Consider the following 25,712-nt stretch of genomic DNA (forward strand, 5'->3'; position numbering starts at 1 on the left):
CCGGCAGTAATGGCGGCGGCAGCCATGGCGGCGCCGGCAGTAATGGCGGCGGCAGCAATGGTGGCGGCAGCGGCAGCTCCGGGTCCAGCTGGGTATGTTCTACTCTTTTGTTGAAGGCAGAGATGCGGCCCCTGGTGGTCCCTGCTGAGCACACTCACTCCAGGGTCTTGCTGAGAGCTGCCAGCCACAGGGTAGCTGGCGTCAATGGAGTTGTCATCCCGGGCCCCCCCGCTCATGTTGCTCACCTTCCAGCCCCACCAGGCGGTGCCACTGACACGTGCCCTCTAATTCCCGAAGAGGTGCCCTGCCTACTGTGTTTAGCCTAGCCCCTTGCCATCCACTTGGTGATGGGGATGCAGTCCCCTGTTAACCTCTGCTCCTGCAGGCATGTCTACCTGGTGAATCTGACCAGAGCTGGGGTGGTGGATGGAGCCAGAGAGGTGGGCCCAGGGAAACCTGACACTTATTTGGGAAGCTCCCAGCAGGACGGGGACAGGACCACATGTGGAGACTTAAGGACACTTACAGAACTTCGGTGTAGATGCTAATAATAGTGTCCCTACACGAGGGATGAGACGGTCAGGAGGGGATCGTGACCTGGGAGCCGGATGAGGGTGGCGCTCCGACCAGGGGGCCTGCAGAGAGGAGGCACAGCTGGCTTCCTTGGGGTTCTGGGAAAGGTCTCAGGCAAGAACAAGCCAGGTGCTGTCAGCTGCCGTAACTGACTGCTCTCTGTACCACCCGCTTTCCCTGCATCTAGGACGTTAGAAATTCTGATCATGGTGGCTCCTCCCAGGTAAGGATTCTAGGGGTCCCTTCCCCTCTCTAGGTTCCAGGAGAGGGTGAGGGGATGGGGACAATCCCTACTTCGGGAACTCTGGGCCCTTCCAAGTCCTTTGAAGCCCCCACATGGACTCTTTTCGCTCCCTTGTAGGGATACAACCCCAGCTCCTCCTCGGGGAGCAGAGTTGGAAGTGGTGGCAGAAACAAACCCGAGGTGAGTGTGAACAGGCATGGAAGGTGGGCAACGGTGGGAGAGGACAGCTCCCTCAGTCCCCGCAGGGAACGGGGCGGATGCTGATGGGGTGATGGACCCAGGCCAGCCTTGGGGTGCGAAGGCTGCAGTCTGCGGGGCTGGACTAGGGGTCTGGGTAGGGACTGACAGTCTTCTCTTTGTCTCTCCCATAGTGTGACAACCCACACGTCTCCGGGGGGCCTGGGGGTCAGGTGAGAGCTGAACCCGCAGCCACTGCAGTTCATCCCCGCAGTGGTGCCCCCTCCTCAGTGCAGCTCTGCTCACCACTCTCCTAATGCGAGCCTCCGTCCTAACCATGTCTGTGGGGAATTTACAATCCAGGGGGAGGAAACCATGGGCATTTTCCTCAAAAGACTAATAAGCTCCCAAGTAATAATTAACTGTAGGTTCTTACAGGCTCTATCTCACGTTAGACCACAGACTGGGGCTGTGAACAATGGAACGGAAACCAGTCCGTTTAGAAACAGGATTGTTTCAAATGTCCTATACCCGACAAGTGAACAGAATTCGGTGATGAGTTTTGAAACTGATTTTGAAAGCGTACCTTTCCCTCCTAGTTATCCTGGAAATCTGGCTCTCTGTCAGCACCTGCTGAGCTGACAGAGGAGGTGTTGCGCTAAGGTCCACAGGCAGCGCCCAGAGGTCTTGTGAAAACGCAGATTCTGATTCAGCAGGACTGGGGTGCGGCTGAGACTCTGGTTTCCAACAAGCGTCCTGGCGAGGCTGCTAGCCTATGTGAGGGGACGAGGAGCACGCCCAGTGGGGAGGAGGGCAGTACAGCGAGAAGGCTCTGTGAAGAGCTCCTCACATGTCAGGGACACTAACCTTTTATGGGTAGGCAGGTTTTAAGAAACCTCCCAGTTTGTAATTCTATTTTTAGTTTTCTTTTTGCACACCAAAGTCTTAAATATGTAATGAGGTGGAAAAACAGACAAAAATAATAGAGTCAGTCAGTTCAGTTCAGTTGCTCAATTGTGTCCGACTCTTTTCGACCCCATGGACTGAAGCATGCCAGGCCTCCCTGTCCATCACCAACTCCCGGAGTCCCCTCAAACTCCTGTCCATTGAGTCAGTGATGCTATCCAACCATCACATCCTCTGTCATCAAGGGGATATTTGTTTTATTTTATTTATTTACTTTTTGGACTTGCCCCACCGTGTGTGGGACCTTACTTCCCCGTGCATGCGTGCTAAGTTGCTTTAGTCGTGTTCAACTCTTTTCAACTCTATGGACTGTAGCCCACCAGGCTCCTCTGCCCATGGGGATTCTCCAGGCAAGAATACTGGAGTGGGTTGCCATGCCCTCCTCCAGGGGATCTTCCCAACCCAGGGATTGAACCCATGTCCTTTATGTTTCCTGCATTGGCAAGTGGGTTCTTTACCACTAGCACCACCTGGGAAACCCCTTAGTTCCCTGACCAGGGATCAAACCTGCACCCCCTGCATTGCAAGGAGGAGTCTTAACCACTGGGCTGCAGAGAAAGTCCCAAGGGGATATTCTTTAAAACCAAATGTAAGAAGACAGAATTGACAAGTGGAAAGGCAGTGAATTTTGAGTTAAAAGATGGAGGTTTGAATACCAGCAGTATCACCTGTCATCTGTGTGTCTCCAGGCAAGTCAGTTGACCTCGCTGAGCCTGGGCTTCCTCTTGTGTCAGACAGGGACAGCGAAGCTAACTTGTTGACCCCCATCAGTTACTGCAGCGCTTTCTGCATCGTAATCACGCCAAGGTGGTTCAGAGTCCTGGCACTGGAGTCTAACACGGAGACAGGAGCTGAGAAGAGCTGCTGGACAGCTCTCTGCTTCAGTTTCCTTCTGTAAAGCAGAGCCATCTCCACATGGGAAAGTGGTGGAAAGAGGCACAGTGCTCCGTGCACAGTGGGACTACCTGTTGGCTGCTAGTGGTGTTTGGGGAGCAAGGACTCGGCGGAAGAAAGAATATGGATTTGATTCAAGGGACTGGGTAGGGTTAGTCTGGAGAGCAAGCAGCAAGTCAGTGCAAGAAGGCTTTCTGGAGGTGGTGGCTCTTAGGTGCTGTGGAAAGAAGTGGGGTGGGTGGCTTGACAGAGAGTACACAGTACAAAGGCTGAGAAGAGAGAGGTGATAGGCGACATGTGTGACAGGATGCATGGAGCCTTGAACATCAGTCCCCTTTTCCCCATCCAGGGGCAGGGCTCTGGTGGAGAAGGCGAAGCTGTCAGTGGAATCAACACCTTGGTGAGTGAGAACATCCCTCTTGGGTCGGGACCATGGTGTCAAGCACCCCTGCCTGCCCTCCCCACTCCTGCCTCCAGCCCACAGAGTGGGTTCTTACTCTCCTTCTGTTTCTCATTGGTCCCTTAGAACTCTCAGACGTCTTCTGAGCCCTTCAACTTCGACACTTTCTGGAAGGTGAGTTCGGCAGGAGTGCTCTGCTCACTCTTCTTTGGAAACCAAACCTGTGTCTCTTGGTCTCACAGGTGGAAGTCTTTGGGCTATTGGGTTGGCTAAAATGTTCGTTCTAGTTTTTCCATACCATCTTTGGGAAAACCCAATCAAACTTCTGGCCAACCCAATATAATGATTGTCAGCAGTGACCCTTGACCTCTCTTGTCCTGAGGCCCTGAGTCAATCACACTATGATCCAATTTGGCCATTCTTCTTCTTCTTTTTTTTTTTCCTGCAGAATTTTAAATCCAAGCTGGGCTTCATTAACTGGGATGCCTTAAACAAGGTAAGGGCTGGAAGGCCGCGTCATTCTGATCTTTTTAAGAGAGGGATGTAGAGAAGAAAGCTAAACTCCAGCTAGGTGAGCCAGGGAACAGTGATGATGGTCATTAAGAAGGCATTTCTGCCAGTCATTTAAAAAGAAAAGATAAAAACGAGGAGGAAGGACAGCAGAGACCTGAAAAGAGAGGGAGAATTTCAAAACAGCTGGGAGTGGGGGATAAGGAGGGAGCAGATTTTTTCACATCTCAACATGCAGACCTGAACAGTCCTGAACCTCAGTTTCCCCAGAGAGTAAGTAGGCCTAATCCCCAGGAACCAGGGAGGGAGCAGAGGCAGAGAGAGGCAGGGCATGGACTGAATCATCAGGGGGAGCTAAAGTTCACCTGAGGATTGATGCCAAGAGAGAAGGGAAAAGGGAATGAACATTCCAGGCATCAGTCTGGGCCCTGCACATACGTAATCTTAGGAGTTGCTCAGAGCCCAGAACCCCCTTGTCTTTCTTCCCTGCATACCCCTTGCTCTCGCAGGGGAAGCCCTGGCCAGGCTGATCTGACACAGAATAGCAGATGTATCTCCAGAGCAGAGGGGGTGGACTGGGATGAGGGGTGAGGGACAAATAAATGATTCAAATACCAAAGGCAGAAGCTGCAATCGGTGGTCCACTGATCCCTTTGTTTGATTCATTTTCAAAGAACAATACGGCAACACTGGGCTCCTCTTTCTATGGCCATGAGAGCCTGGAGCCGAGAAGCAGCTGCTTCTTGCCACTGGGGCTTGCTCTTCAGTGGTCAGATGCCCCCTGCCCATCCCAGTCCTTCTAGCCACCTGATTGGAGAAACTAGAGTTCCTGACCCTTCAAGTAAAAGGATGCAGACTAGGATTTTTGCCCTCCAAAACTCATGGGGGAGGGAGATGGTCAGTGGGGAGACAGAGAGGCAGTCCCCCCTTCAGGAACATCACTCTCTGGGAATAAGATGGGGACTGAAAGATGGGCGCTGCAGAAGCTCCCAGCTACAGCAGAATCTTGGCTTGGAGGGACGAAATGAACAAAACAGACTTTTCTATTTCATAGAGAATGGTCCCTGGTAAGGGCAAGACTCCTTGCCGTGGACCATGCTCAGGCCTGTGAGCATGGGCACTTAAGAATTTAATGGGAGAACCAGGGCATGCACAGATACTTCCCAGGGGGTCAAACGTTTTTGCACAGCTAGGGGGCCAGTAAAGGGAGCGCTCACCGCCAGGCAGGATTCACTGAGGCGGCTCCCCCAGGAGCAGATCTCCCAGGAAAGGGACAGGACACAAGAGATGGGCAGAGAAGAGGAGGGAGAGATCCACCTCCTTCATGGTAGGGGGAGGGGCAATGAGGGAGCCAGGACTCGGCCAGATGAGGAGTGAGGACAGGGCCCACACAGTCCTGGCAGGTATGGGGGTTTCCAAGCCCAAGAGCTGGACTTGACTGGATGACAGCCGTGGGCGCAAAGGTCCCGGTAGATTTCTGATGCAGAGGTCCCATCTACCCCTGCCTTGGTCCACTGCTCACCAAATCCCTAGTCCTTGAGCTCCCTCTTGGAACTGTTTTCTTTGCCCAGGACCAGAGGAGCTTTCGCACCCCGTGACTTCCAGACACGGAGCTACCAGATGGAGGGGAGCCCCCCCACCCCGACCCATTCTTTAAACACCACTATCTCCCTACTAACCTTAACGCTTGCTCCAAAATAAATCTCAGCTATCCCACATTCCTGGTCTCTGCTCCTTTCTTAACATCTCCACTGTTGTTCTGGGGGATGGGGAAGGGGCGGGGTGGTCGGAAGGGGGGACTTCGGCTCCACATCTCTGGGAGGTGGGCAGGTAGTAAGGCGGGAAGGTCCAGGGGGCAGGACCTGAGGTTGTGTTCTCCCTGAGGCTGGTGGCGGGGGGTGGAACTGGGCTAGAGAACAAAGCTGTCATGTGCTGTGGGGGTGACAGAGGGGTGGCTAGTAGCTCCAGAGACCTAGCCTCCCTCTCCCTGTTCCCCAAAACAGTATTCTGGTGTCCCTAGAGGCAGCAGCTCCCCCCAGACCTCAGTCACAGTGAATTCTGAAGGCTGAGGGAGGCAGGAGCAGGGGTTCAGGTGAGGGTGTGTTGGGGACAGGCGCCTTGCTCACCGGCTCGCTCCCCACTTCCGTCCACAGGGCCAAGCCCCACCCCCCAGCACTCGTGCCCTCCTCTACTTCAGGCGGCTCTGGCAGGTAGGAGAACTCTCACTCTTTGAAGAACTGGGAATCCTGGTGATCCTGTCCCTCTTCCCTCCCTCCCTCAAGGCAGCTGCCCCTCTGCTCCAGTTTACCTGTCACAAAATTCCCCCTCTTCCCACTTCTGAGATGCATCATCTCCCCCAAGTCTTATCACCAGTACCATCAGCAATGTTAACACCCTCAGTCTCCTGGAGGATTATCCTTATCTAACCCCAAACTACACCCAGGCGCCAAAACCCGTTCTTGCACATGATCTTGAAACTTTCACAACAGGCTGCCACCCTCCACCCTCTGAATCCTCTTTCCCTGTGGCCCATTCATCTTTCCTCTTCCTCCAGGATTTCAAACACAACACTCCTTTCTTGAACTGGAAAGTCATTACTGAGGTAAGGGCCGTAGAACCCCTGGTTTGGGGGTCAGGACGCTCCGCTCTGGGGACATAGGGTTCAGGGGCTCTGGGCAGCTGCGTGGAGATTCGGTTCTGCTTTCTCCCTGCCGAGGGAAGGTGCCTCCCTCGGTCCCCACTTTCCTCCCTGTGTGCGCGCCCAGCGGAGGTGGGGTGGGAGAAGGAAGCCGTGAGTCACGGAGAAGGGAGCCGGGTGGGAGGTCCTCCCGGGGATAAAAGCTGATGTCGAGAGTCAAGGGCTCCACAGGCGAGAGATCATGAAGCCGGCCACTGTCTCATCTCTGCTGTTGCTCCTGCTGGGTGTGGCCTGGCTCGGGGGGAGCCACAGCTGGGTGGGTACTGCAGGGGGAGCAGGGGGCGGGGGGTCGCGGGGTGGGGGAGGTGGAGGGGCCTGGGGCTGGGCTCAACTCTCAGGGCCAGAACGGGGTCACTCAGGAGGAAAGCTGAAGGGCAGCGGGAGGGTAGTATCTATCGGGGGAGGAGGAGGAGGGAGGGTCAAGGTCGCATGCAGGCAGGTGTGGGGGTGGGGGGGTCTGGTTATCTGAGTTCTGGGAAGGACGGGCAGGACCTTAGTGTCCTGTTGAAGACCACACTTGGGTTTTGTGGGGCTAGTGAGCTTCGGGAATCAGGACTCTTGGGCACTGAGGCCAGGGCCGCCGGCTACCTTATCCACATGGGCACGTGAGGCTGGACAGATGGGGACACGTTGTCTTGATTTTTTCTAGAAGAAGCTAGGGCTTTCAACTGTTCACAACTAATTGAATTTACACATGCAGACCAAGCCAGAAATGCCTGTGGAGGCCTGTAGTCCTCCAGTTTATGTCCATGTTTTTGGGGCTAGCAGTGGGGTTAGAAGTCAGTGACAGAAAGAACGAAAAAGAAATGAATGGCAGGTACGGATAAGGTGGAGTGTTAAGCCAGATTTGGGGAGAAGATCCTGAGCCTGAGAAAGAGACAGGCAAGATTTCCCCTTGCCTTGATCAGAGGTGGCCTGCGCATCTGCAGTGCTTCTTCTTTTTAAAAAAATATTTGCTCATGTCCTTGGCTGTGCTGGGTCTTCATTGCAGCACGCAGGACCTTTGATCTCTGTTCTGGCATGGGGACCCTTAGTTGAGCCATGTGGGATCTTAGTTCCCGGATGAGGGATCGAAGCCGGGCCCCCTGCGTTGGGAGTGCAGAGTCTTAGCCACTGGACCACCAGGGAAGTCCCTGCGGTGCTTCTTAAGGGTCTGTCTGCTTTCCTGTATTTCTCCTTTCCCTCTCTCTCCTTTGACTTGGTCTCCCTGGGAACCAGCCGGGCCTTCCAAAGACCCTGTAAAGAAGAGCATTTGGGAAGAGAGATCACCAGGCCTGGGAGGGGAGCAGGGTGTGCTGCAGGCTGAAGATGGGTGGGGCTGATGTGGGGGCTCCGCCCTGGGAGCTTGTTATTCTGGCTCAGGCCAGCGCTGCAGGTGCCTGGGTGATGGTGGGACTGCCAAACCTGTTCTCTCCTCCTCGCTGCCCACTGAGTGTGGCAACCTGTCCTCTATCTATCCGGGCCATCAGTTTCCTCCCAGCCCGCCGCCTTCACCATAGGCAGCACCTATCATGGACCCCGAGAAGGGTGGGTGGGTCGGGTGGGATGCTGGCCTCCAGAAGGAGGGCAGAGCCTGGGTGGTGAGAGTCTGGCAAGGCCTGAAGGACCGCAAGCTGCCCTCGTTCTGACTCCCCCTTCCTTTCAGGGCGAAGATGTGCCATCGCTTCAGAAGAGGGCAGGTGGGGCTGGCCAGGTGAGTCCCTCCCTCAGAATGCCCTAAAGGCCCACGGTCCCTCTCCGCCTGGCTCTTGTGCATGCTAAGTCACTTCAGTCATGTCCGACTTTTTGCGACCCTATGGACTGCAGCCCACCAGGCTCCTCCGTCCATGGGATTCTCCAGGCAGGAACACTGGAGTAGATTGATATGCCCTCCTCCAGGGGGGTCTTCCTGACCCAGAGATTGAACCCACCTCTCTTATGTCTCCTGCACTGGCAGGCAGGTTCTTTACCACTAGCGCCACCTGGGAAGTCCACCTGGCTCTTGGTCTGGCCAGTCTGAAATTCTCCCTCCTCACGCCCGGTTCTGTCATTTTCTCAGCCTGGCACAGGATGGCAAGACACAGTAGCAGGGACTGCTAAGGTGAGCTAATTGCCACCTGACCACCTGATTCAGGTTTCCCTTCTCTTCTTGGTCTCCTCTGCCCACCTCCTCTGTGACACCGGAGATGCTGGGAGAGGCAGAGAAGGATGAGGGAGGCCAGGCCATCTGGGCTGGGAGATGAAGTGAGGTGAAGGCGTGGGGTGTGGCTAAGGAGATTCTATAGAAGCAAACACATGACGTGAGGAGGGGAGGAGGCCAGGCCTTTGAGAAAGGTCCAGCCAGAGCAGGGGGGTGGGGGTAAAATGCCTTCATCCCTTCTCTCCTGTCCCGCTACCCACCCCCAACTCCCTGCTTCCTTCCACAGAACTACAATTACAACCAGCAGGGACCTCCTACAGCCCTTGGCGGGCAGTACCCAGTCAAGACCCCCACTAAGGTAAGACTTGCAACTGCCCACCCACTCAGAAGAGTTTACAGGGGAACCGTGACTGCATCGCATGCCATGGAGAAAACTGGGATCCTCTCAATGAGGAACATCAGTTCAGTTCAGTTCAGGCCCTCAGTGGTGTCCGACTCTTTGCGACCCCATGAATCGCAGCACGCCAGGCCTCCCTGTCCATCACCAACTCCTGGAGTTCACTCAGACTCACGTCCATCGAGTCAGTGATGCCATCCAACTATCTCATCCTCTGTTGTCCCCTTCTCCTCCTGCCCCCAATCCCTCCCAGCATCAGAGTCTTTTCCAATGAGTCAACTCTTCGCATGAGGTGGCCAAAGTACTGGAGTTTCAGCTTTAGCATCATTCCTTCCAAAGAAATCCCAGGGTTGATCTCCTTCAGAATGGACTGGTTGGATCTCCTTGCAGTCCAAGGGACTCTCAAGAGTCTTCTCCAACACCACAGCCCAAAAGCATCCATTCTTCGGCGCTCAGCCTTCTTCACAGTCCAACTCTCACATCCATACGTGATCACTGGAAAAACCATAGCCTTGACTAGACGGACCTTAGTCGGCAAAGTAATGTCTCTGCTTTTGAATATGCTATCTAGGTTGGTCATAAATTTTTCTTCCAAGGAGTAAGCGAAGCCTCCTCAAAAATCACAGGACCCACGGCAAATATGCTCTCCATCTCTAACTGCTGACCTTTCTGGGGGAGAGAAGGCTGGCCCAGAAACTCTTGGGAAAATGAAGGCTTCTTTTCATAAAGGAAGTAACAGGAAAGAAAAGTGAGGATTTTGCTTTATTCAGGCTCAAAGAAACAATTTTATAAATTTAGTAAAGGAATATGCTAAATACTAATTCGGCTGGTTAACAAACAAATGAACTGCCAGTATTTCCCTCCATGTCTCAGAATAATAAAGCCCCTGCCCTCAGGGAGAGGACTTCTGAGAGATCAGAAACTGCCTGCTGACTGAAAAGGAGGTGAAGCTGCAGTTAATACTCCAGTGGGTATCCACTTCGCTCATCCCCCGGGCAGGCAGAGGGAGACCTAACTTTCCTCTTCTCACTCCCCTTGGTCAGTGCATGCTCAGGGACCACGTTCAGTATCATCTTGTGTAAAATGCATGCAGAATGAGAAATTGGCTGTGGCCGAAGGGCTGCCGTCAGACCAAAGGATCTCTGGGATGATTCTGGTCTGAACGTGCTGGGGCCACGGGCCCCTCCTGAGCCCTCAGGACATGGCTGATACAGAGCAGTCATGGAGGCCCTCACCTCACCTCCTCTGATCTTCTCTTTACAGGGGGGAGTCACGGTTTCTTCCTCGGTAAGTTCTGGGCCAGAGAAAATTTGGCTCTCAACAGAAGGGCTTTGAGGCCAGAGGGTGCATGTGGGATGATGCGCTGTCCATTCAGACCTTCTCCTTGCCCCACAGGCTTCCCGGACGCATCCTAGCCTGCTGCAGTGGGTGAAGTTTTGGTAGGTGAGTATCAGGAACTGAGGCACAGTCACCTGGGGTAAGGGCTGGGTGCTGGGCATTCCCTTTGTTCTAGAAGAACATGCTAAAGATATTGAGGAGGACACACCCAAGTGTGGCGTGTGGAGAAAGACTCATAAGAAAATGACCGGGAACTGCCCTGGTGGTCCAGTGGTTAAGACTCTGAGCTTCCAGTGCAGGGGGTGTGGGTTCGATTCTTGGTTGGGGAACTAAGATTCCTGCATGGCTCGGCCAAAAAATGCTTTTAAAAATTAAAAAGAAGACTATACTTCAGTTAAAATAAATACTTAGAAGACTTTTTGAAAAATGACGTAGAACACTGGGAATGCACCCTCTGAGTGCTGCGTGGGGCCAGGCAGGGACAGGAGCGCACACTAGATTAAGGAGCAGGACCAGGATAGGAATTGTGTGTGGAGGGGGGAGGGGGCGTGGGAGGGGAAATACTTGTTTTAGGGAGGAGAGAGAGAGGAGACCGCAGGCGGCATGGGCAGGACATGAGGGCACTGTGGGCGCAGCAGCTGGGGGAGAGGAGAGAACGCCTGGTTTCAGATCTGGGAGTGGCTGGCGTTCTACCGTTTTCTCTTTTCGCTTCTAGACAAGCACTTCCGACCGCGACTGAGGGCCTGAGAAACATGGGTCGCCAAGGGACCGGACTGTGCCCGGGCCCCAGCTCTCGGTCTGCCTGCCGACACCTGCCTTTCTTAGCTTGGGGTCCGGCTGCCTGTCCCTTGTCTCCCCCACGCACGGTGGTGGTGTCTCTGTGGCCACCAGTCTCAGTGGGTACCCCAGCCGTTTCTTCACCAGCTCCATTTTGTGACCTGAAGTCACCGTGACAAAAATTCAGGAGGAGCGTCCAGCTTTAGTTTCTCTGTGGAAATAAAAAGTGAATCTTGTATCCCTAAGACTTTGGCAGATTTTATTCTTTAATACGACACTGATGGTCTGGGTCAGGGAGGAGGGAAGACGGGATTGGGGCAGGTAACTCACCTTCCTCCTGAGTGTGCTCCCTCACTCAATCGTGTCCGCCTCTTTCCGACCCTATGGACTGTAGCCAGCCAGGCTCCTGTGTCCATGGAATTCTCCAGGCAAGAACACTGGAGTGAGTTGCCATGCCCTCCTCCAGGGGATCTTCCCCACCCAGGGATCGAACCCACGTCTCTTGCACTGCAGGCGGATTCTTTACCATTGAGTCACTGGGCTGCCGTCTGTGGGGTCACACAGAGTCGGACACTACTGAAGCGACTTAGCAGCAGCAGCAGCAGCAGCAGCACTGGGGAAGCCCCTTCCTCTTGAGAGGGGTGTACAAAATGACTGATATGAGGGGGAAGGAGAGATTCAGTTCCCAGGGCTTAGATCAGGGCCTTGCACAGGGTGGACCCCAAATAGCTGATGAAGAAATGAAAGAAGCCGGACCCAAAGCGAACTTAAGGGAAATGACTTGAAGTGCATTCGTTTCTCAGGTTTGTCCTTAAGCCGAGGTTCCTGCTTTATACTCATCTCTGAATTTCAGGGGTTTCCCTGGTGGCTCAGACGGTAAAAAGTGCAGTGCAGGAGACCCGGGTTTGATCCCTGGGTCAAGAAGATCCCCTGGCAAAGGGAATGGAAACCCACTCCATTATTCTTGCTTGGAGAATTTCATGGACAGAGGAGCGTGGCGGGCTCCAGTCCACGGGGGTCGCAAAGAGTCGGACACGACTGAGCCAGGAACACTCACTCTTTCCAGATCTCATCTGGTTACGGAGGGCCTTGCAGTACCTCCTCGAAGCCACACGGGGGCAGAGCGCGTCCGTCCCGGGGCTGCCGCTCTGTCCTTCAGCTCACTTGACAGCTGGCTTCCTTCAGGGAGCGTGAGTGAGCGACAGAATCTGCTGGACCTCACGTTGCGTCCTGCCAATCCCTGAGGGATTGAGGGAGAAGCTGGGGATTGAGGGATCGAGGTGGTCAACATAGTTCTGGACTTGGGGCGTTCATGGTCCAAAGGGCTGAGAGCCACCCTCTAAAGTTTAAAGCACCGGGTGAAGCAGGTTGAGGCCCTCTGGTATAAAGGATTCTCATAAAACAGCAGGCCAGCCCTTTCTCCTGCCGGGACCTCTGAAGCAGCTTCTTGACGTAGCCTCTGACTTTTGAGTTTCTCCTAACATCCATTATCCCACAGCAGCCAGGGAGGCTCCCCTGCTCAGAAACCCCCACAAACCCCACTGTGGTTTTCAGTGGTTAAATCATTTCTGACTCTTTTGCGACCCCATGGACTGTAGCCCGCCAAGCTCCTCTGTCTATGGGATTCTCCAGGCCAGAACACTGGAGTAGGCTGCCATTTCCTTCTCTAGGGGATCCTCCAGACGCAGGGATGGAACCCGTGTTTCCTGCATTGGTAGGCAGGTTCTTTACTGCTGAGCCACCAGGAAAGCCCACAAATTCAATTAACCGTTGAATAAAATTTCAACCCCTGAGCACGGCTCAGCTTGTTCTGGCTCTGGTCTCTCTGTCCAATGTCAACCCAGATGTGCTTGGACAGTCTCCCAAAGAACACTGCTGTTACCTGTCCCTGAAACCCCGGATCATCGAAAGGCTAAAACTTTAATGACTTTTGGTCTAAATGCAAATCCCCAAGCCAGCTTAACCAAGGACACCTCCCCAACCACTCTGACATCACCTGGTCTTATTTTCTTCACAGAGCTTGTCATCCTCTGAAATGATCTTGTTTCTTAATTTTTTTGTTAGGTTATAATCTGTCTCCTTTAATGGAACAGAAGCTTCATAGGACAGGTTTCTGTCCATCTTGAATCCTCAGCACCAAGAGCCAAAAAAGCTGTTTAATAAACATTTGGGAATTAGAGAATGGAAGAGGGGTCAGCATTAAGTGGGTTCAACAAAGTCTTAGCCTCTGTCAGCCACTTGTGAACGTAGTTTATAAGGTATAAGAAGAATTGAGATAAAGTAGGTAAATGAGATGGTCTATCTCCAAGTTGGTCAGCTTTTATATTGTATTCTGGGAATATTCATCCATGAGAACTGCATGAAAATTTTCCAATTCAGTCATCATTTGATATTTTTTAAAAAACAAAAGTAATTCTGGTATCTGTCTAGCACAGGTCACTGTCAAGCAGTAACAAAATCTTTTCACAGAATGTATTAGTCATTATCCTCGGTTTGAGGATATAACCTTGGTTTGAATCTATCATAGTGAAATAAAACTTTATTTTTTGAAAAAGAAAAAAAAAGAATTAATGGGCTGCATCTAGGAAGCCTTCCTGGGAGAAGTTTAAGCAAAGTGTACGCAGAGCAGAGGGTGGGCGGCAAGGGAAGAAGCCAGACCTGCTGGGCAACGTGACTGCATTCTTGGGTGTGACCACAACACCGCCACAGGGAGGAAAGGATGGGACTGGGATGCCTGGGCTCTGCCTCTCCATACCCCATACCTCAGACCCCGGCCCCCTTTCTCTCCAAGGATTCTAGGCTTTTCACCTCGATGTTCACCAAGACCCTGAGACCCTAGCATGCAGCCCTTGCCTGAGCCCAGGGAGGCTGGCTCCCAGCCCCTAGGTGTGTCTTTAATGTAGCAATCAGGGTTGGGCCTCGCCTCTCACCCACACTCAAGTTCTGGCAGATTTGGGGCGGAGTGGGCCAAGGCCTGTGGGAAAACAGGGGCTTACTGGTATTCTCGGAGTGAGAACTAGGAGATCAACCAGACTTGGGGTTGGGGTGACACAGAGGCAGCCTCAGTGATTCTGCCTGACTCCACTTACCCTATGGGATGCAGCCAAAGCAAGGCTGAACCTGGGAAGATTCTCCCGCTGAGGGTCCCATTAACTGAACTGCGGGGACTCTCTCGGCCAGTGAGGATCCTCCTATGCCTCTCTTCCCAACCTGCCCAACCAGTGGACTCTGGACACTTGGGAAACACAAACTCACTGAGGCAGTTTAAATGGGAGAAGGGGAGACAGCTGGGAGAGAGGGACACTAGACTCTACATTAGCATTCAGATCATAAATCTTGTAAAGCCAAAATTACCCTTGAAAATCAGTTCAGTTCAGTTCAGTCACTCAGTGGTGTCCGACTCTTTGCGACCCCATGAATCACAGCACGCCAGGCCTCCCTGTCCAGCACCAACTCCCGGAGCTCACTCAGACTCACGTCCATAGAGTCCGTGATGCCATCCAACCATCTCATCCTCTGTCGTCCCCTTCTCCTCCTGCCCCCAATCCCTCCCAGCATCAAGTCTTTTCCAAGGAGTCAACTCTTCATATGAGGTGGCCAAAGTACTGGAGTTTCAGCTTTAGCATCATTCCTTCCAAAGAAATCCCAGGGCTGATCTCCTTCAGAATAGACTGGTTGGATCTCCTTGCAGTCCAAGGGACTCTCAAGAATCTTCTCTAACACCACAGCCCAAAAGCATCAATTCTTCGGCGCTCAGCTTTCTTCACAGTCCAACTCTCACATCCATACATGACCACAGGAAAAACCATAGCCTTGACTAGACAGATCTTAGTCGGCAAAGTAATATCTCTGCTTTTGAATAGGCTATCTCGGTTGGTCATAACTTTTCTTCCAAGGAGTAAGCGTCTTTTAATTTCATGGCTGCAGTCACCAGCTGCAGTGACTTTGGAGCCCCCCAAAATAAAGTCTGACACTGTTGCCACTGTTTCCCCATCTATTTCCCATGAAGTGATGGGACCAGATGCCATGATCTTCATTTTCTGAATGTTGAGCTTTAAGCCAACTTTTTCACTCTTCTCTTTCACTTTCATCAAGAGGCTTTGAGTTCTTCTTCACTTTCTGCCATAAGGGTGGTGTCATCTGTATATCTGAGGTTATTGATATTTCTCCCAGCAATCTTGATTCCAGCTTGTGTTTCTTCCAGTCCAGCGTTTCTCATGATGTACTCTGCATATAAGTTAAATAAGCAGGGTGACAATATACAGCCTTGATGTACTCCTTTTCCTATTTGGAACCAGTCTGTTTTTCCATGTCCAGTTCTAACTGTTGCTTCCTGACCAAGAAGGTGTCAAATGGAAATAATCATAAGTCTGGCACGGCCAGTTGTTTTTGTTTTTGTTTTAACTTTTAATTTTATATTGGAGTATAGCCGATGAACAACATTGTGGTAGTTTCAAGTGGACAGCAAAGGAACTCAGCCATATGTATACATGTAACCATTCTCCTCCAAACTGCCTTCCCGTCCAGGCTGCTACATAACATTGAGCAGAGTTGTTTTTCTCCAGAATGTGAACAGAATTTCTTGAGTTGTGCACATGAAACAATAGGCTTGTGTTTAGAGGCATTATATAAAAGCACCTATCTTTAAACACTAGAAGACTATCTTTAAACACACCCTTGGCATGGCAAGATGCTCAAACGATAAGAGGCATCTGGAATCTGAGGCAATTACAGTTTCATTCTGGGGCATATGCTCAGTGAGGACCATTTAATCTTAGTTCTCTGTTTCCATTTGGTAAGAACACAGCTTCAGTTAGTCAGGATAGTCGTTCAGTTGTGTCCAACTCTTTGGGACTCTGTGGACTGCAGCACGCCGGCCTCCCTGTCCATCACCAACTCCCAGAGTTTACTCAAACTCACGTCCATCAAGTTGGTGATGCCATCCAACCATCTCATGCTCTGTCGTCCCCTTCTCCTCCCACCTTCAATCTTTCCCAGCATCAGGGTCTTTTCCAACGAGTTAGTTTCTCGCATCAGGTAGACAAAGTACTGGGGTTTCAGCTTCAGCATCAGTCCTTCCAATGAATATTCAGGACTGATTTCCTTTAGGATGGCTTGGTTGGATCTCCTTGCAGTCCAAGGGACTCTCAAGAGTCTTCTCCAACACCACAGTTCAAAAGCATCAATTCTTTGGTGCTCAGCTTTCTTTATAGTCCAACTCTCACATCCATACATGACTACTGGAAAAACCAAAACTTTGATTAGATGGACTTTTGTTGACAAAGTAATGTCTCTGTTTTTTAATATGCTGTCTAGGTTGGTCATACTTTTTCTTCCAAAGAGCAAGCATCTTTTAATTTCATGGCTGCAGTCACCATCTGCAGTGATTTTGGAACCTCCAAAAATAAAGTCTGTCACTGTTTCCACTGTTTCCCCATCTATTTGCCATGAAGTGATGGGACTGGATGCCATGATCTTAGTTTTCTGAATGTTAAGTTTTAAGCCAACTTTTTCATTCTCCTCTTTCACTTTCATCAAGAGGCTCTTTAGTTCTTTGCTTTCTCCCTTAAGTGTGGTGTCATCTGCATATCTGAGATTATTGATATTTCTCCCGGTAATCTTGATTCCAGCTTGTGCTTCATCCAGTCCAGCATTTCTCATGATGTACTCTGCATTTAAGTTAAATAAGCAGGGTGACAATATACAGCCTTGACTTACTCCTTTTCCTATTTGGAACCAGTCTTTTGCTCTATGTCCAGTTCTAACCATTGCTTCCTGACCTGCATACAGATTTCTCAAGAGGTAGGTCAGGTGGTCTGGTATTCTCATCTCTTTCAGAATTTTCCACAGTTTATTGTGATCCACACAGTCAAAGGCTTTGGCATAGTCAATAAAGCAGAAGCAGATGTTTTTCTGGAACTCTCTTGCTTTTTCCATGATCCAGCGGATGTTGGCAATTTGATCTCTGGTTCCTCTGCCTTTTCTAAAACCAGCTTGAACACCTGGAAGTTCATGGTTCATGTACTGTTGAAGCCTGGTTGGGAGAATTTTGAGCATTACTTTACTAGCGTGTGAGATGAGTGCAATTGTGCGGTAGCTTGAGCATTCTTTGGCATTGCCTTTCTTTGGGATTAGAATGAAAACTGACCTTTTCCAGTCCTGTGGCCACAGCTGAGTTTTCCAGATTTGATGGCATATTGCGTGCATCACCTTCACAGGATCATCTTTTAGGATCTGAAACAGCTCAATTGGAATGTCATCACCTCCACTAGCTTTGTTCGTAGGGATGCTTCCTGAGGCCCACTTCACTTTGCATTCCAGGATGTCTGGCTCTAGGTGAGTGATCACACCATTGTGATTATCTGGGACGTGAAGATCTTTTTTTGTACAGTTCTTCTGTGTATTCTTGCCTCCTCTTCTTAAGATCTTCTGCTTCTGTTAGGTCCATACCATTTCTGTCCTTTATTGTGTCCATCTTTGCATGAAATGTTCCCTTGGTATCTCTAATTTTCTTGAAGAGATCTCTAGTCTTTCCCATTCTATTGTTTTCCTCTATATCTTTGGATTGATCACTGAGGAAGGCTTTCTTGTCTCTCCTTGCTATTCTTTGGAATTTTGCATTCAATTGGGTATATCTTTCCTTTGCTCTTTTGCCTTTCACTTCTCTTCTTTTCATAGCTGTTTGTAAGGCCCTCTCAGACAAACATTTGGCCTTTTTGCATTTCTTTTCCTTGGGGGATAGTCTTGATCCCTGTCTCCTGTACAATGTCACAAACCTCCATCCATATTTCTTCAGGCACTCTGTCTATCAGATCTAATCCCTTGAATCTATTTCTCACTTCCACTGTATAATTATAAGGGATTTGATTTAGGTCATACCTGAATGGATGGCCTAGTGGTTTTCCCCACTTTCTTCAATTTAAGTCTGAATTTGGCAATAAAGAGTTCATGGTCTGAGCCACAGTCAGCTCCTGGTCTTGTTTTTGCTGACTGTATAGAACTTCTCCATCTTTGGCTGCAAAGAATATAATCCATCTGATTTTGGTATTGACCATCTGGTGATGTCCATGTGTGGAGTCTTCTCTTGTGTTATTGGAAGAGGGTGTTTACTATGAGCAGTGCATTCTCTTGGCAAAATTCTGTTAGCCTTTGTCCTGCTTCATTCTGTACTCTGAGGCCAAATTTGCCTGTTACTCCAGGTATTTCTTGACTTCCTAATTTTGCATTCCAGTCCGCTATAATGAAAAGGAGATCTTTTTTTGGATGTAAGTTCTAGAAGGTCTTGTAGGTCTTCATAGAACTGTTCCACTTCAGCTTCTTTAGCATTGCTGGTTGGGGCATAGACTTGGATTACTGTGTATTTAATGGTTTGCCTTGGAAATGAACAGAGATCATTCTGTCATTTTTGAGATTGTATTTTAATTTGCTGAAATTAATGTATGCCTGCTCAGAGCTGCCATCTATGGCCGTGCAGGCCACACACGGCAAAAGGACACTTGAGACTTTCTTGGTTGTCCAGGGGTTCAGAATCTGCCTGCCAATGCAGGGGACACTGGTTCGATCCCTGGTCCAGGAAGATCCTACACGCTTTGGAGTAACTAAGCCCATGGGCCACAGTGATTGCGCCCGTGCATTCTAGAGCCTGTACCCTGCCACAAGGGAAACCACTGCAAAGAGAAGCTTACGCACCACAACTAGAGTAGCCCCCACTCGCTGCAACTAGAGAAAGTCCATACAGCAACAAAGACCCAGCACAGCCAAAAATTAACCAAATAAAAATTAAAAAACAGGACACCTGTTGAAGAGGACTAGTGGGGGTTCCCTGCAGCTTTGCCCCCCAGCTCTCAGGGCATGGGTTTAATTCCTACAAGGCTCTAGGTGGGCAGGCTGAGACCCTCTGCAAGACACAGTACAGGAAAGGAGTGATACAGGTGCAGGCTCTGGAATCTGGGGTTGTAATGCTGGCCCCACCATGCCCTGGCTGTGTGACCAAGGGTGAGTGGTTTAACCTCCATGTGCTGTGGTTCTCCTGCCGACAGACTGTAGATAATTGTAATACCCGCCTCACAGGAGCTCTGTGGGATTTCAGTGAGATCATGCACTTCAAGCGCTTAGCGCAAGGCCTGCCACAGAGTAGGACATCAATAAACTGGCTCACGTTATTATTAGCAGCATTTGCATGAGGTGGAAAGGAAAACAGGGAAATCAGTTTGTTGCAAAAGTTCTCTGGAGCCGGAGAGGTGATGGTGCTGGGCTGGTCTGTTTTTCTAGGTGATCCAGGCCGAAGCGCTCCTTCATTAGCAGATCTGGTGGGACTTCATTACACCACGTCGGCTCTCCTTGGTCGAGTCTTCTTTTTGGTCATTCTTTATTACTATTTCTGCATTTTTTATTTACAACTGCTTTGGGTCTTCATTGCAGCATGTGCGGTCTTTTGTTTTGGTGTGCAGGCTCCTCTGTAGTTGTGGCTCACCAGCTTAGTTGTCCTGCAGCATGTGGGATCTTAGTTCCCCGATCAGGAATTGAACCTGTGTCCCCTGCGTTGGAAGGGGGATTCTTAATCACTGGAACACCAAGGAAGTCCCATTTGGTTCATTCTTCATTCAGCTTCATTCATTGTTGACCCTATGCTGACAGAATGGTGGTTAATGAGCTCCTTCAGGCCCTGTTAATTAGCTGGTAAGAATTCATCACGCATTAAAAAACTCATGTCCTCCAGAAAACCTTTTTGGGAGGTGCTCCACCCATCTGTCATTTTCTCACTTGTCCCCTCCACGAGCACCAACTTTGCGTGACATCCATAGTGACCTGGTCATCTATGCTTGATGGTTTCTCAAACACTGTCTCCTCAGACGGCTCTGCAGAGGGGGAGGTGCTGTTAGAAAGACAGAGGAGGCTTCCTGAGGCTAAAGAGGGGCAGGATGTTGGGGACTGGGGTGTGGGGACAGGAGGAGAATTGAACTGATGTTCCAGCTTCTGGGGTTCAAGAAGACTGTTGCTGAGAAAAACCCAGCCCTCCCCCGCTATGCCTGCTAGCTCTGTGTAGCCCATCAGGCTGGGGTAAAGAGCCCAGTCTTCTTTTTTAAAGGTTTTTTTTTGATATGGGCCATTTTAAAAGTCTTTATTGATATGTTACAATATTGCTTCTATTGTTTATGTTCTGGTTTTTTGGCCACAAAGTTTGTGAGATCATAGCTCTCAGACCAGGGATCAAACCCACACCCGCTGCACTGGAAGATGCAGTTTTAACAGCTGGATCACTAGGGAAGTCCTAAGAGTCCACTCTTAAAGAAGATCTTGCCTTGTCCAGGCAGCGCCTGTCCTCATTCCAGCACCTCCCTGTTACATCAGGAACCGGCTGGGCTGCCTGAACCTCGCTGCAGAGAGGGCTGCTTGATGAGGGTGGTTTGTTGCTTTGAGATGATACAACTCCCAAGCTGGGGGAGTGGGGTGGGGAACAGAATCAGCTCAGCGAAATGGTGTAGGCACTCAAAGTTTAGCACCTAGAGCCCATCTCCAACTGGGTAGCTCTAAGACCTGTTTGTGCTTTCCTGTGTTTCTCAGTTCTTTGTCTAAGGTCAAGACAGTTACCTCTCTGAAGATCCAAGAGTATAAGATGGACAGCTGGGTAATGGGTCCAGCCCCAAAGGAAGAAAGCGTGCAACTTGGTGGAAGGATGTTTAAATTCTAAGATGCTTAATCTAGCATCTGTAGAATCTCGCTCCATTCTAAGGCGCGGTGCTAGGGGATATAAAGGTGATCAAGATACAGTCCTTGACCTCAAGGAACTTGACATTCTAAGAGGGAAGAACACGAGCGACTGTAGGTACAATGGCAGAGAGATACGAATGAACTGCTAGGGCAGTTCTGAGGATGGAGGGAAAAGTTTTGGAGTCAGAGATAACAGATGATGAGGGACACCAAGGAAGCTTTATCTAAGACGGGTGTTGGGTTCTGAGAACAAAAGTGGACAGAAGGGAAGGCAATGGCACCCCACTCCAGTACTCTTGCCTGGAAAATCCCATGGATGGAGGAGCCTGGTGGGCCGCAGTCCGTGGGGTCGCTAGGAGTCGGACACGACTGAGCGACTTCACTTCCACTTTTCACTTTCATGCATTGGAGAAGGAAATGGCAACCCACTCCAGTGTTCTTGCCTGGAGGACCCCAGGGACAGGGGAGCCTCATGGGCTGCCGTCTATGGGGTCACACAGAGTCAGACACGACTGAAGCGACTTAGCAGCAGCAGCAGCAGCATGGGCAGCTGCTTGGAGGAGGGAGGAAAAGGGTAGTTTTGGTAAGGAGTTCAGTGTGGCCAGAACATGAGGTATGTGCAAAGGGGGTGAAAGGAAGAAGAAGTTAGAAAGCTGGGTTGAGGCCAGAGCCTGGTAGGCCTTCAGTGACAGTGTAGGGAGTTTAGACAGAATTGGATAGGGTGGGGAAATGCCTAAATTATAAGAGAGGAACCAAGAGCTACAAGGAAAGGAGACAAAGACGAAAGGACAGATTGCTTGGGTGCCACTGCCAATCACTTGGAGGGACAGGTCCAACCTGTCTCCATCTCAGCTCTGTTTGCACGAAGAACCCCATTGCTGGCTCACCTTTGTAGTGCCCAGGGCAGTATGTGAATTGAGAAATCCAAGGTAAGTAGGGAACAGTCCACACCTCCCCTTCCCAGAGCCCCAGGGGTGGGCAATAGGATCTGGAGGTGAGTCAGTGGGGTGGGGACCCCAGTTCTGCTCAGATCTGCCTCCCTGGGAATATAAAGGGCAAGCCTTGGGTTGCCTTGTCTCAGAGCACCCCAAACTTGCCATCATGAAGATCCCCGTTCTTCCCGCTGCTGTTCTTCTCTCTGTCCTGGTGCTCCACTCTGCTCAGGGGGCGGCACTGGCCAGCTCTGAGGTGAGCAATGTCACCTGGCTTCTCTTATTAGCTGATTTACTTCTCAGTTTCTTTACCCTCCATCAGTTACTGGGGAAGTGGCTCTTACCTCTGGCCGTTCCCAGGGGCTGAAGGAGAAGCTGGGTCTCGGAGGAAGGGAAGACAGGAGGAAGGAGACAAAGCATTCCTGGGAAGGGGCAGAGAGGCTTATGTTTCTTGGAAAGGATGGTCAAGTGTGGGGTGGAGGCTGGACATCTTGAGAGGGGACAGGGGCTGAGGCTGGTCATCTGGGTTCAGCCACACCTTTTTTGGACCTCAGGAAAACCCCTGAGGTCCCTCTCTTCCCACCTGATCCCACTGTTGGGGGAGAATGTCCACGCTGGATATGAAAGTCAACTACAGGGCACAGACTCCACAGCGTAGGACGGGAGCAAGTGTCGTTGGGGAGCAAGAGGGGAGGTGGCACGAACTTACCCCAGCTCAAAAGGGACAGTCCATATGCCACCTGCCTGCTGCTAAGTGGGAAAAGGTACCCGGTGTGGCCGGAGTTGAAAAGTTTTCCAGAGAACCTAGAAATCTGATTTATGAACTCTTACTAATTAAAAATGTTTAATTCAACTTAAAAAACAAACAAGCCAAATTATGATGCGATGTCAACATCTGGGTCTAGCCTGTGGGCTACTGTTTGTGACCGCTGTTGCGGGAAGGAAGAAATAAGGGGGGATGAAGCTGGGCAGCTGAGTTGGGGAGGGTGACAGACTGGAGGCACTGAGGTCGGGGGATGGGGGCTGGTACCAGCTGGAGTAGAGAGACGGAGACCGGGGCTCTGGTGGCAATCAAGTCACAAAGCAAACCAAGCTCCATCAATTAAAGGCAGGCAGGGCACCTCAGAAAGGGGTCTCACCTGCCTGCTAATCTCCCACGCCCAGCTTTGTGGGTTGAGTGGGGGTGTCTCAGGAACACCCCAAGTCTACCACAGAACCACACAAGCCAGTTTTTCTTGGGAGGAGTCCTCTTTTCTCCACCCTCTCCTCCTGCTGCCTACAGGGGATGCGGGATTGGGCTCCGAACTCTCTGTCTTCTGCATGCCACTCTCCAATCCCTTCCTTGTCACCTGTACGTCTGTCTACCGGCCACCACCATGCTGGGACAGAGTGGGTTAACTGAGGCCCCCCCCCTCGCCGGGATAGAGAATGGGGCTGGCCTGTGGAGGGCGGCAAGGGGCAGAGAGGTTTTGGGGAAGGTGATTTGCCATCAGGCTATCATTTAGCCCCTTTCTCTTCTTTGCTTTCCAGGAAGAAACCACCATTGGTAATTATGCGGCAGGACCCGAGGTAAACCGCCTGTTTTCGCCAGCTGACTATGAGTTTGTCCCCTATCTCTTCAATGTTCTTCAGTAACTTTCTCAACACCCTGCTTCTTTGCCTAGGCCTTTAATGCCCAGTTCCTGAACATTGACAAGTTGCGATCAGTAAGTTTCATTGTCTAGAGCGGCCTCCACAAACACTCCCATCCTCAAGGACACTGATGCCTGGGTGGAGAGCTTGCAGGGTTTCCTCGGTCCCTCACTCTTCCCAGAGGGCCAGGGGCTAAGCTCTGTCCTTCCCTGGAAGTGACCCTCTTCTGGTCTCTTTCTCTCTCTGCAAAGGCTTTCAAGAACGATGAATTCCTGAACTGGCACGCTCTCTTTGAGGTAAGAGCTTGCGTGTCCTTTCTCTCCTGATTGTTTCCCCAGGTAGGGGCAACACATCCTGGTCTAGCCCTTTTGGTGCTTTCCTGGCTTCCAGGAGGGAGTAACTGTCCCGCTGGAATGCTGCCCAGCTAAAGAAAGTTTCCCTGGGAGGCTGTTGGGGCCACACTTTGTTTTCCTAATATGACCCACAAAGACAGTCCCCGAGAAGTAAGAACTTAATCAGTCAAGGGTTTATTCAAATCCCCTCATCCTCCAGGAAGAAAATGAGGTCCTAAGTTGAGTGACTTACCTAAATTTAGAAGGCTAAAGCCAAGGACTTCCCTGGGGGTCCAGTGGATAATGCAAAAGGGGCCCGGGTTTGATCCTTGGTCAGGGAACTAGATTCCACATGCCACAACTAAGACCCAGCATAGCCAAATAACTAAGTAAAAATAAATATTAAAAAAAAAAAAAGAAAGCTAAGTCCGTGGCAGAACTGAAAGTAGAGCCTGTGGTGCGTGATCCTGCACATACTATGTGCCCTCACGCAAATGTCTTCAGTTCTCTGAGCCTCAGTTTCCTCATCTGTGAAGTGGGTATGATGTCAGTACTGAAATCAAAAGATTGCTGCAAAGACCAAGTGAAATCATGCCATAAAGTAGTCTGTGCAAGGCAAGCACAGAATACAGGCTCAGAAAATATTCATTCTTACTGTATTTCTAAGACAATGACACCATCACCACTTCAGAGAACTCTTCAACAAGAGCTTACTGATCCGTGTTCACCTGACCTGTAACACATCACTCTCATTCTCATTTTCTGTCTTAGTCTATCAAAAGGAAACTTCCTTTCCTCAACTGGGATGCCTTTCCTAAGGTAAGAGGAGGTGGGCATTAGGAGAGAAAGGAGGCTGGGGGCGAGGGAAAAAGCAGAGGATCTGAGCAGGAGAGTAAGGAAAGTGAAAGCGGGCTAAACGTTCTTCTGACCAAAGCTAAGTCGGACAGGGGAAGACAAATATCACATGATATCAATTATATGAGGTATCTAAAAAAAAAGCTACCAATGACCTATCTACAAAACAAAAACAGAGTTGCTGATATGGAAAATAAACGTATGATTGCCAGCGGGTAAGGGAGGGGAGGGATAAATCGGAAGATTGGGACTAACATACACGCATTACTACAAGTCAAATAGATAGCCAATAAAGACCTACTGTGTAGCACAGGGAACTCCACTCAGTACTCTGTAATGGCCTATGTGGGAAAAAAATCTAAAAAAAGAGTGCATGTATGTATAACAGATTCACTTTGCTGTACACCTGAAACTAATACGACATTGTAAATCAACTATACCGCAATAAAAATTTAAACAACAACAACAACAACATAAGTCTAAGGGAAACTGCAGCCACTATAACTCAGAGGAGAATAGGAACTTAGACCAGGGCAGTGAGTCCTCTCTGTCAGAACCCCACCCTATCCTGGACTTCCTTAGGATCCTGGTTTCCCGTGCCCCGGGGTCTCCAGTCTGACTGTACCCTCTCTCTCGCAGCTGAAAGGACTGAGGAGTGCGACTCCTGATGCCCAGTGACCCAGAGACCCAGCGCCGCTGATGCCACTGAAAGAGTGGGCTACTGATCACCATCCTATGATCACCCTTTGCTGCCTCAGTAACTCCAATAAAACGTTTTCCAAACAAACAGCTCCTGCATCTGCATCTCTGTCCTTATCTTACTGGGCTTTCAAAAGGAATTAAGATGGAGTGGGATCCAAGGCTGGTAGGCAGAAATTTTGACTTCTGAGAGGATAGTAAGTAGAAAGGGGTTCCCAGGTGACGCTAGTGGTAAAGAACCCATCTGCCAAGGCAGGAGATGCCGGAGATGTGGGTTCGATCCCTGGGTTGGGAAGATCCCCTGGAAGAGGGCATGGCAACCCACTCCAGTATTCTTGCCTGGAGAATCCCTTGGAAAGAGAAGCCTGTCAGGCTACAGTCCCTGGGGTCTCAAAGAGATGGACATGACTGAGTGTGCGTGCACGCACACACACATACACACACAGAGTAAGTAGAGA

The 25,712-nt window shown here is 50.5% G+C and overlaps 3 protein-coding genes across 7 annotated transcripts in view; all 3 read left to right on the forward strand.

The window, feature by feature from the left end:
• LOC120872555 (dermokine-like) overlaps window positions 1-5,482 on the forward strand; it is a 7,712-nt gene extending 2,230 nt beyond the window's left edge. For both annotated transcript variants that reach the window (XR_005723271.1, XM_040253052.1), the window contains 8 exons: window positions 1-92; window positions 761-796; window positions 935-997; window positions 1,189-1,227; window positions 3,204-3,254; window positions 3,381-3,428; window positions 3,703-3,750; window positions 5,336-5,482. The exon at window positions 1-92 is cut by the window's left edge and continues 107 nt beyond it. Coding sequence is in view for 1 of the 2 variants with exons in the window: in XM_040253052.1 (XP_040108986.1) it covers window positions 1-92; window positions 761-796; window positions 935-997; window positions 1,189-1,227; window positions 3,204-3,254; window positions 3,381-3,428; window positions 3,703-3,750; window positions 5,336-5,362 (404 nt within the window). In the remaining variant the exon portion in view is untranslated. The remainder of the gene's footprint in view (window positions 93-760; window positions 797-934; window positions 998-1,188; window positions 1,228-3,203; window positions 3,255-3,380; window positions 3,429-3,702; window positions 3,751-5,335) is intronic.
• Window positions 5,483-6,579: 1,097 nt separating this feature from the next.
• LOC120872593 (dermokine-like) lies at window positions 6,580-11,338 on the forward strand. 3 transcript variants are annotated; one of them, XR_005723279.1, is made up of 7 exons: window positions 6,580-6,718; window positions 8,108-8,155; window positions 8,501-8,542; window positions 8,868-8,939; window positions 9,852-9,945; window positions 10,242-10,265; window positions 10,374-10,421. XR_005723279.1 is itself a non-coding variant. In XM_040253097.1 (7 exons), exons 1-6 carry the CDS (start codon window positions 6,644-6,646, stop codon window positions 10,419-10,421), a joined length of 309 nt encoding a protein of 102 aa, XP_040109031.1. In that variant the 5' UTR covers window positions 6,597-6,643; the 3' UTR covers window positions 11,032-11,338. The 3 variants fall into 3 exon arrangements, 2 of the variants coding, with proteins under 2 accessions (XP_040109031.1, XP_040109032.1); XM_040253097.1 differs by lacking the exon at window positions 9,852-9,945 and adding an exon at window positions 11,032-11,338 and having other exon boundaries at window positions 6,597-6,718; XM_040253098.1 differs by lacking the exons at window positions 8,501-8,542; window positions 9,852-9,945 and adding an exon at window positions 11,032-11,338 and having other exon boundaries at window positions 6,607-6,718.
• Window positions 11,339-21,864: 10,526 nt separating this feature from the next.
• LOC120872596 (keratinocyte differentiation associated protein) lies at window positions 21,865-25,344 on the forward strand. 2 transcript variants are annotated; one of them, XM_040253101.1, is made up of 6 exons: window positions 21,865-21,992; window positions 23,267-23,305; window positions 23,401-23,442; window positions 23,620-23,664; window positions 24,472-24,519; window positions 25,195-25,344. In XM_040253101.1, the coding sequence occupies exons 1-6, from the start codon at window positions 21,906-21,908 to the stop codon at window positions 25,231-25,233; spliced, it is 300 nt and encodes a 99-aa protein (XP_040109035.1). In that variant the 5' UTR covers window positions 21,865-21,905; the 3' UTR covers window positions 25,234-25,344. The 2 variants fall into 2 exon arrangements, with proteins under 2 accessions (XP_040109035.1, XP_040109037.1); XM_040253103.1 differs by lacking the exon at window positions 23,401-23,442.
• Window positions 25,345-25,712: the final 368 nt, after the last annotated feature.

The sequence above is a fragment of the Oryx dammah genome, unplaced genomic scaffold (genome assembly GCF_014754425.2).
Source record: "Oryx dammah isolate SB20612 unplaced genomic scaffold, SCBI_Odam_1.1 HiC_scaffold_13, whole genome shotgun sequence".
In the NCBI taxonomy this organism is placed as follows: Eukaryota; Metazoa; Chordata; class Mammalia; order Artiodactyla; family Bovidae; genus Oryx; species Oryx dammah.

Bases quoted from the DNA above. Each gene is read 5' to 3' on its own strand.
- LOC120872593 (XM_040253097.1), top strand. From the start codon at position 6,644: ATGAAGCCGGCCACTGTCTCATCTCTGCTGTTGCTCCTGCTGGGTGTG. The intron at 6,719-8,107 runs GTGGGTACTGCA...CCTTCCTTTCAG, and splicing joins TCGGGGGGAGCCACAGCTGG to GGCGAAGATGTGCCATCGCT. The intron at 10,266-10,373 runs GTAAGTTCTGGG...CTTGCCCCACAG, and splicing joins GAGTCACGGTTTCTTCCTCG to GCTTCCCGGACGCATCCTAG.
- LOC120872596 (XM_040253101.1), top strand. From the start codon at position 21,906: ATGAAGATCCCCGTTCTTCCCGCTGCTGTTCTTCTCTCTGTCCTGGTG. The intron at 23,443-23,619 runs GTAAGTTTCATT...CTCTCTGCAAAG, and splicing joins ACATTGACAAGTTGCGATCA to GCTTTCAAGAACGATGAATT. The intron at 23,665-24,471 runs GTAAGAGCTTGC...TTTCTGTCTTAG, and splicing joins ACTGGCACGCTCTCTTTGAG to TCTATCAAAAGGAAACTTCC.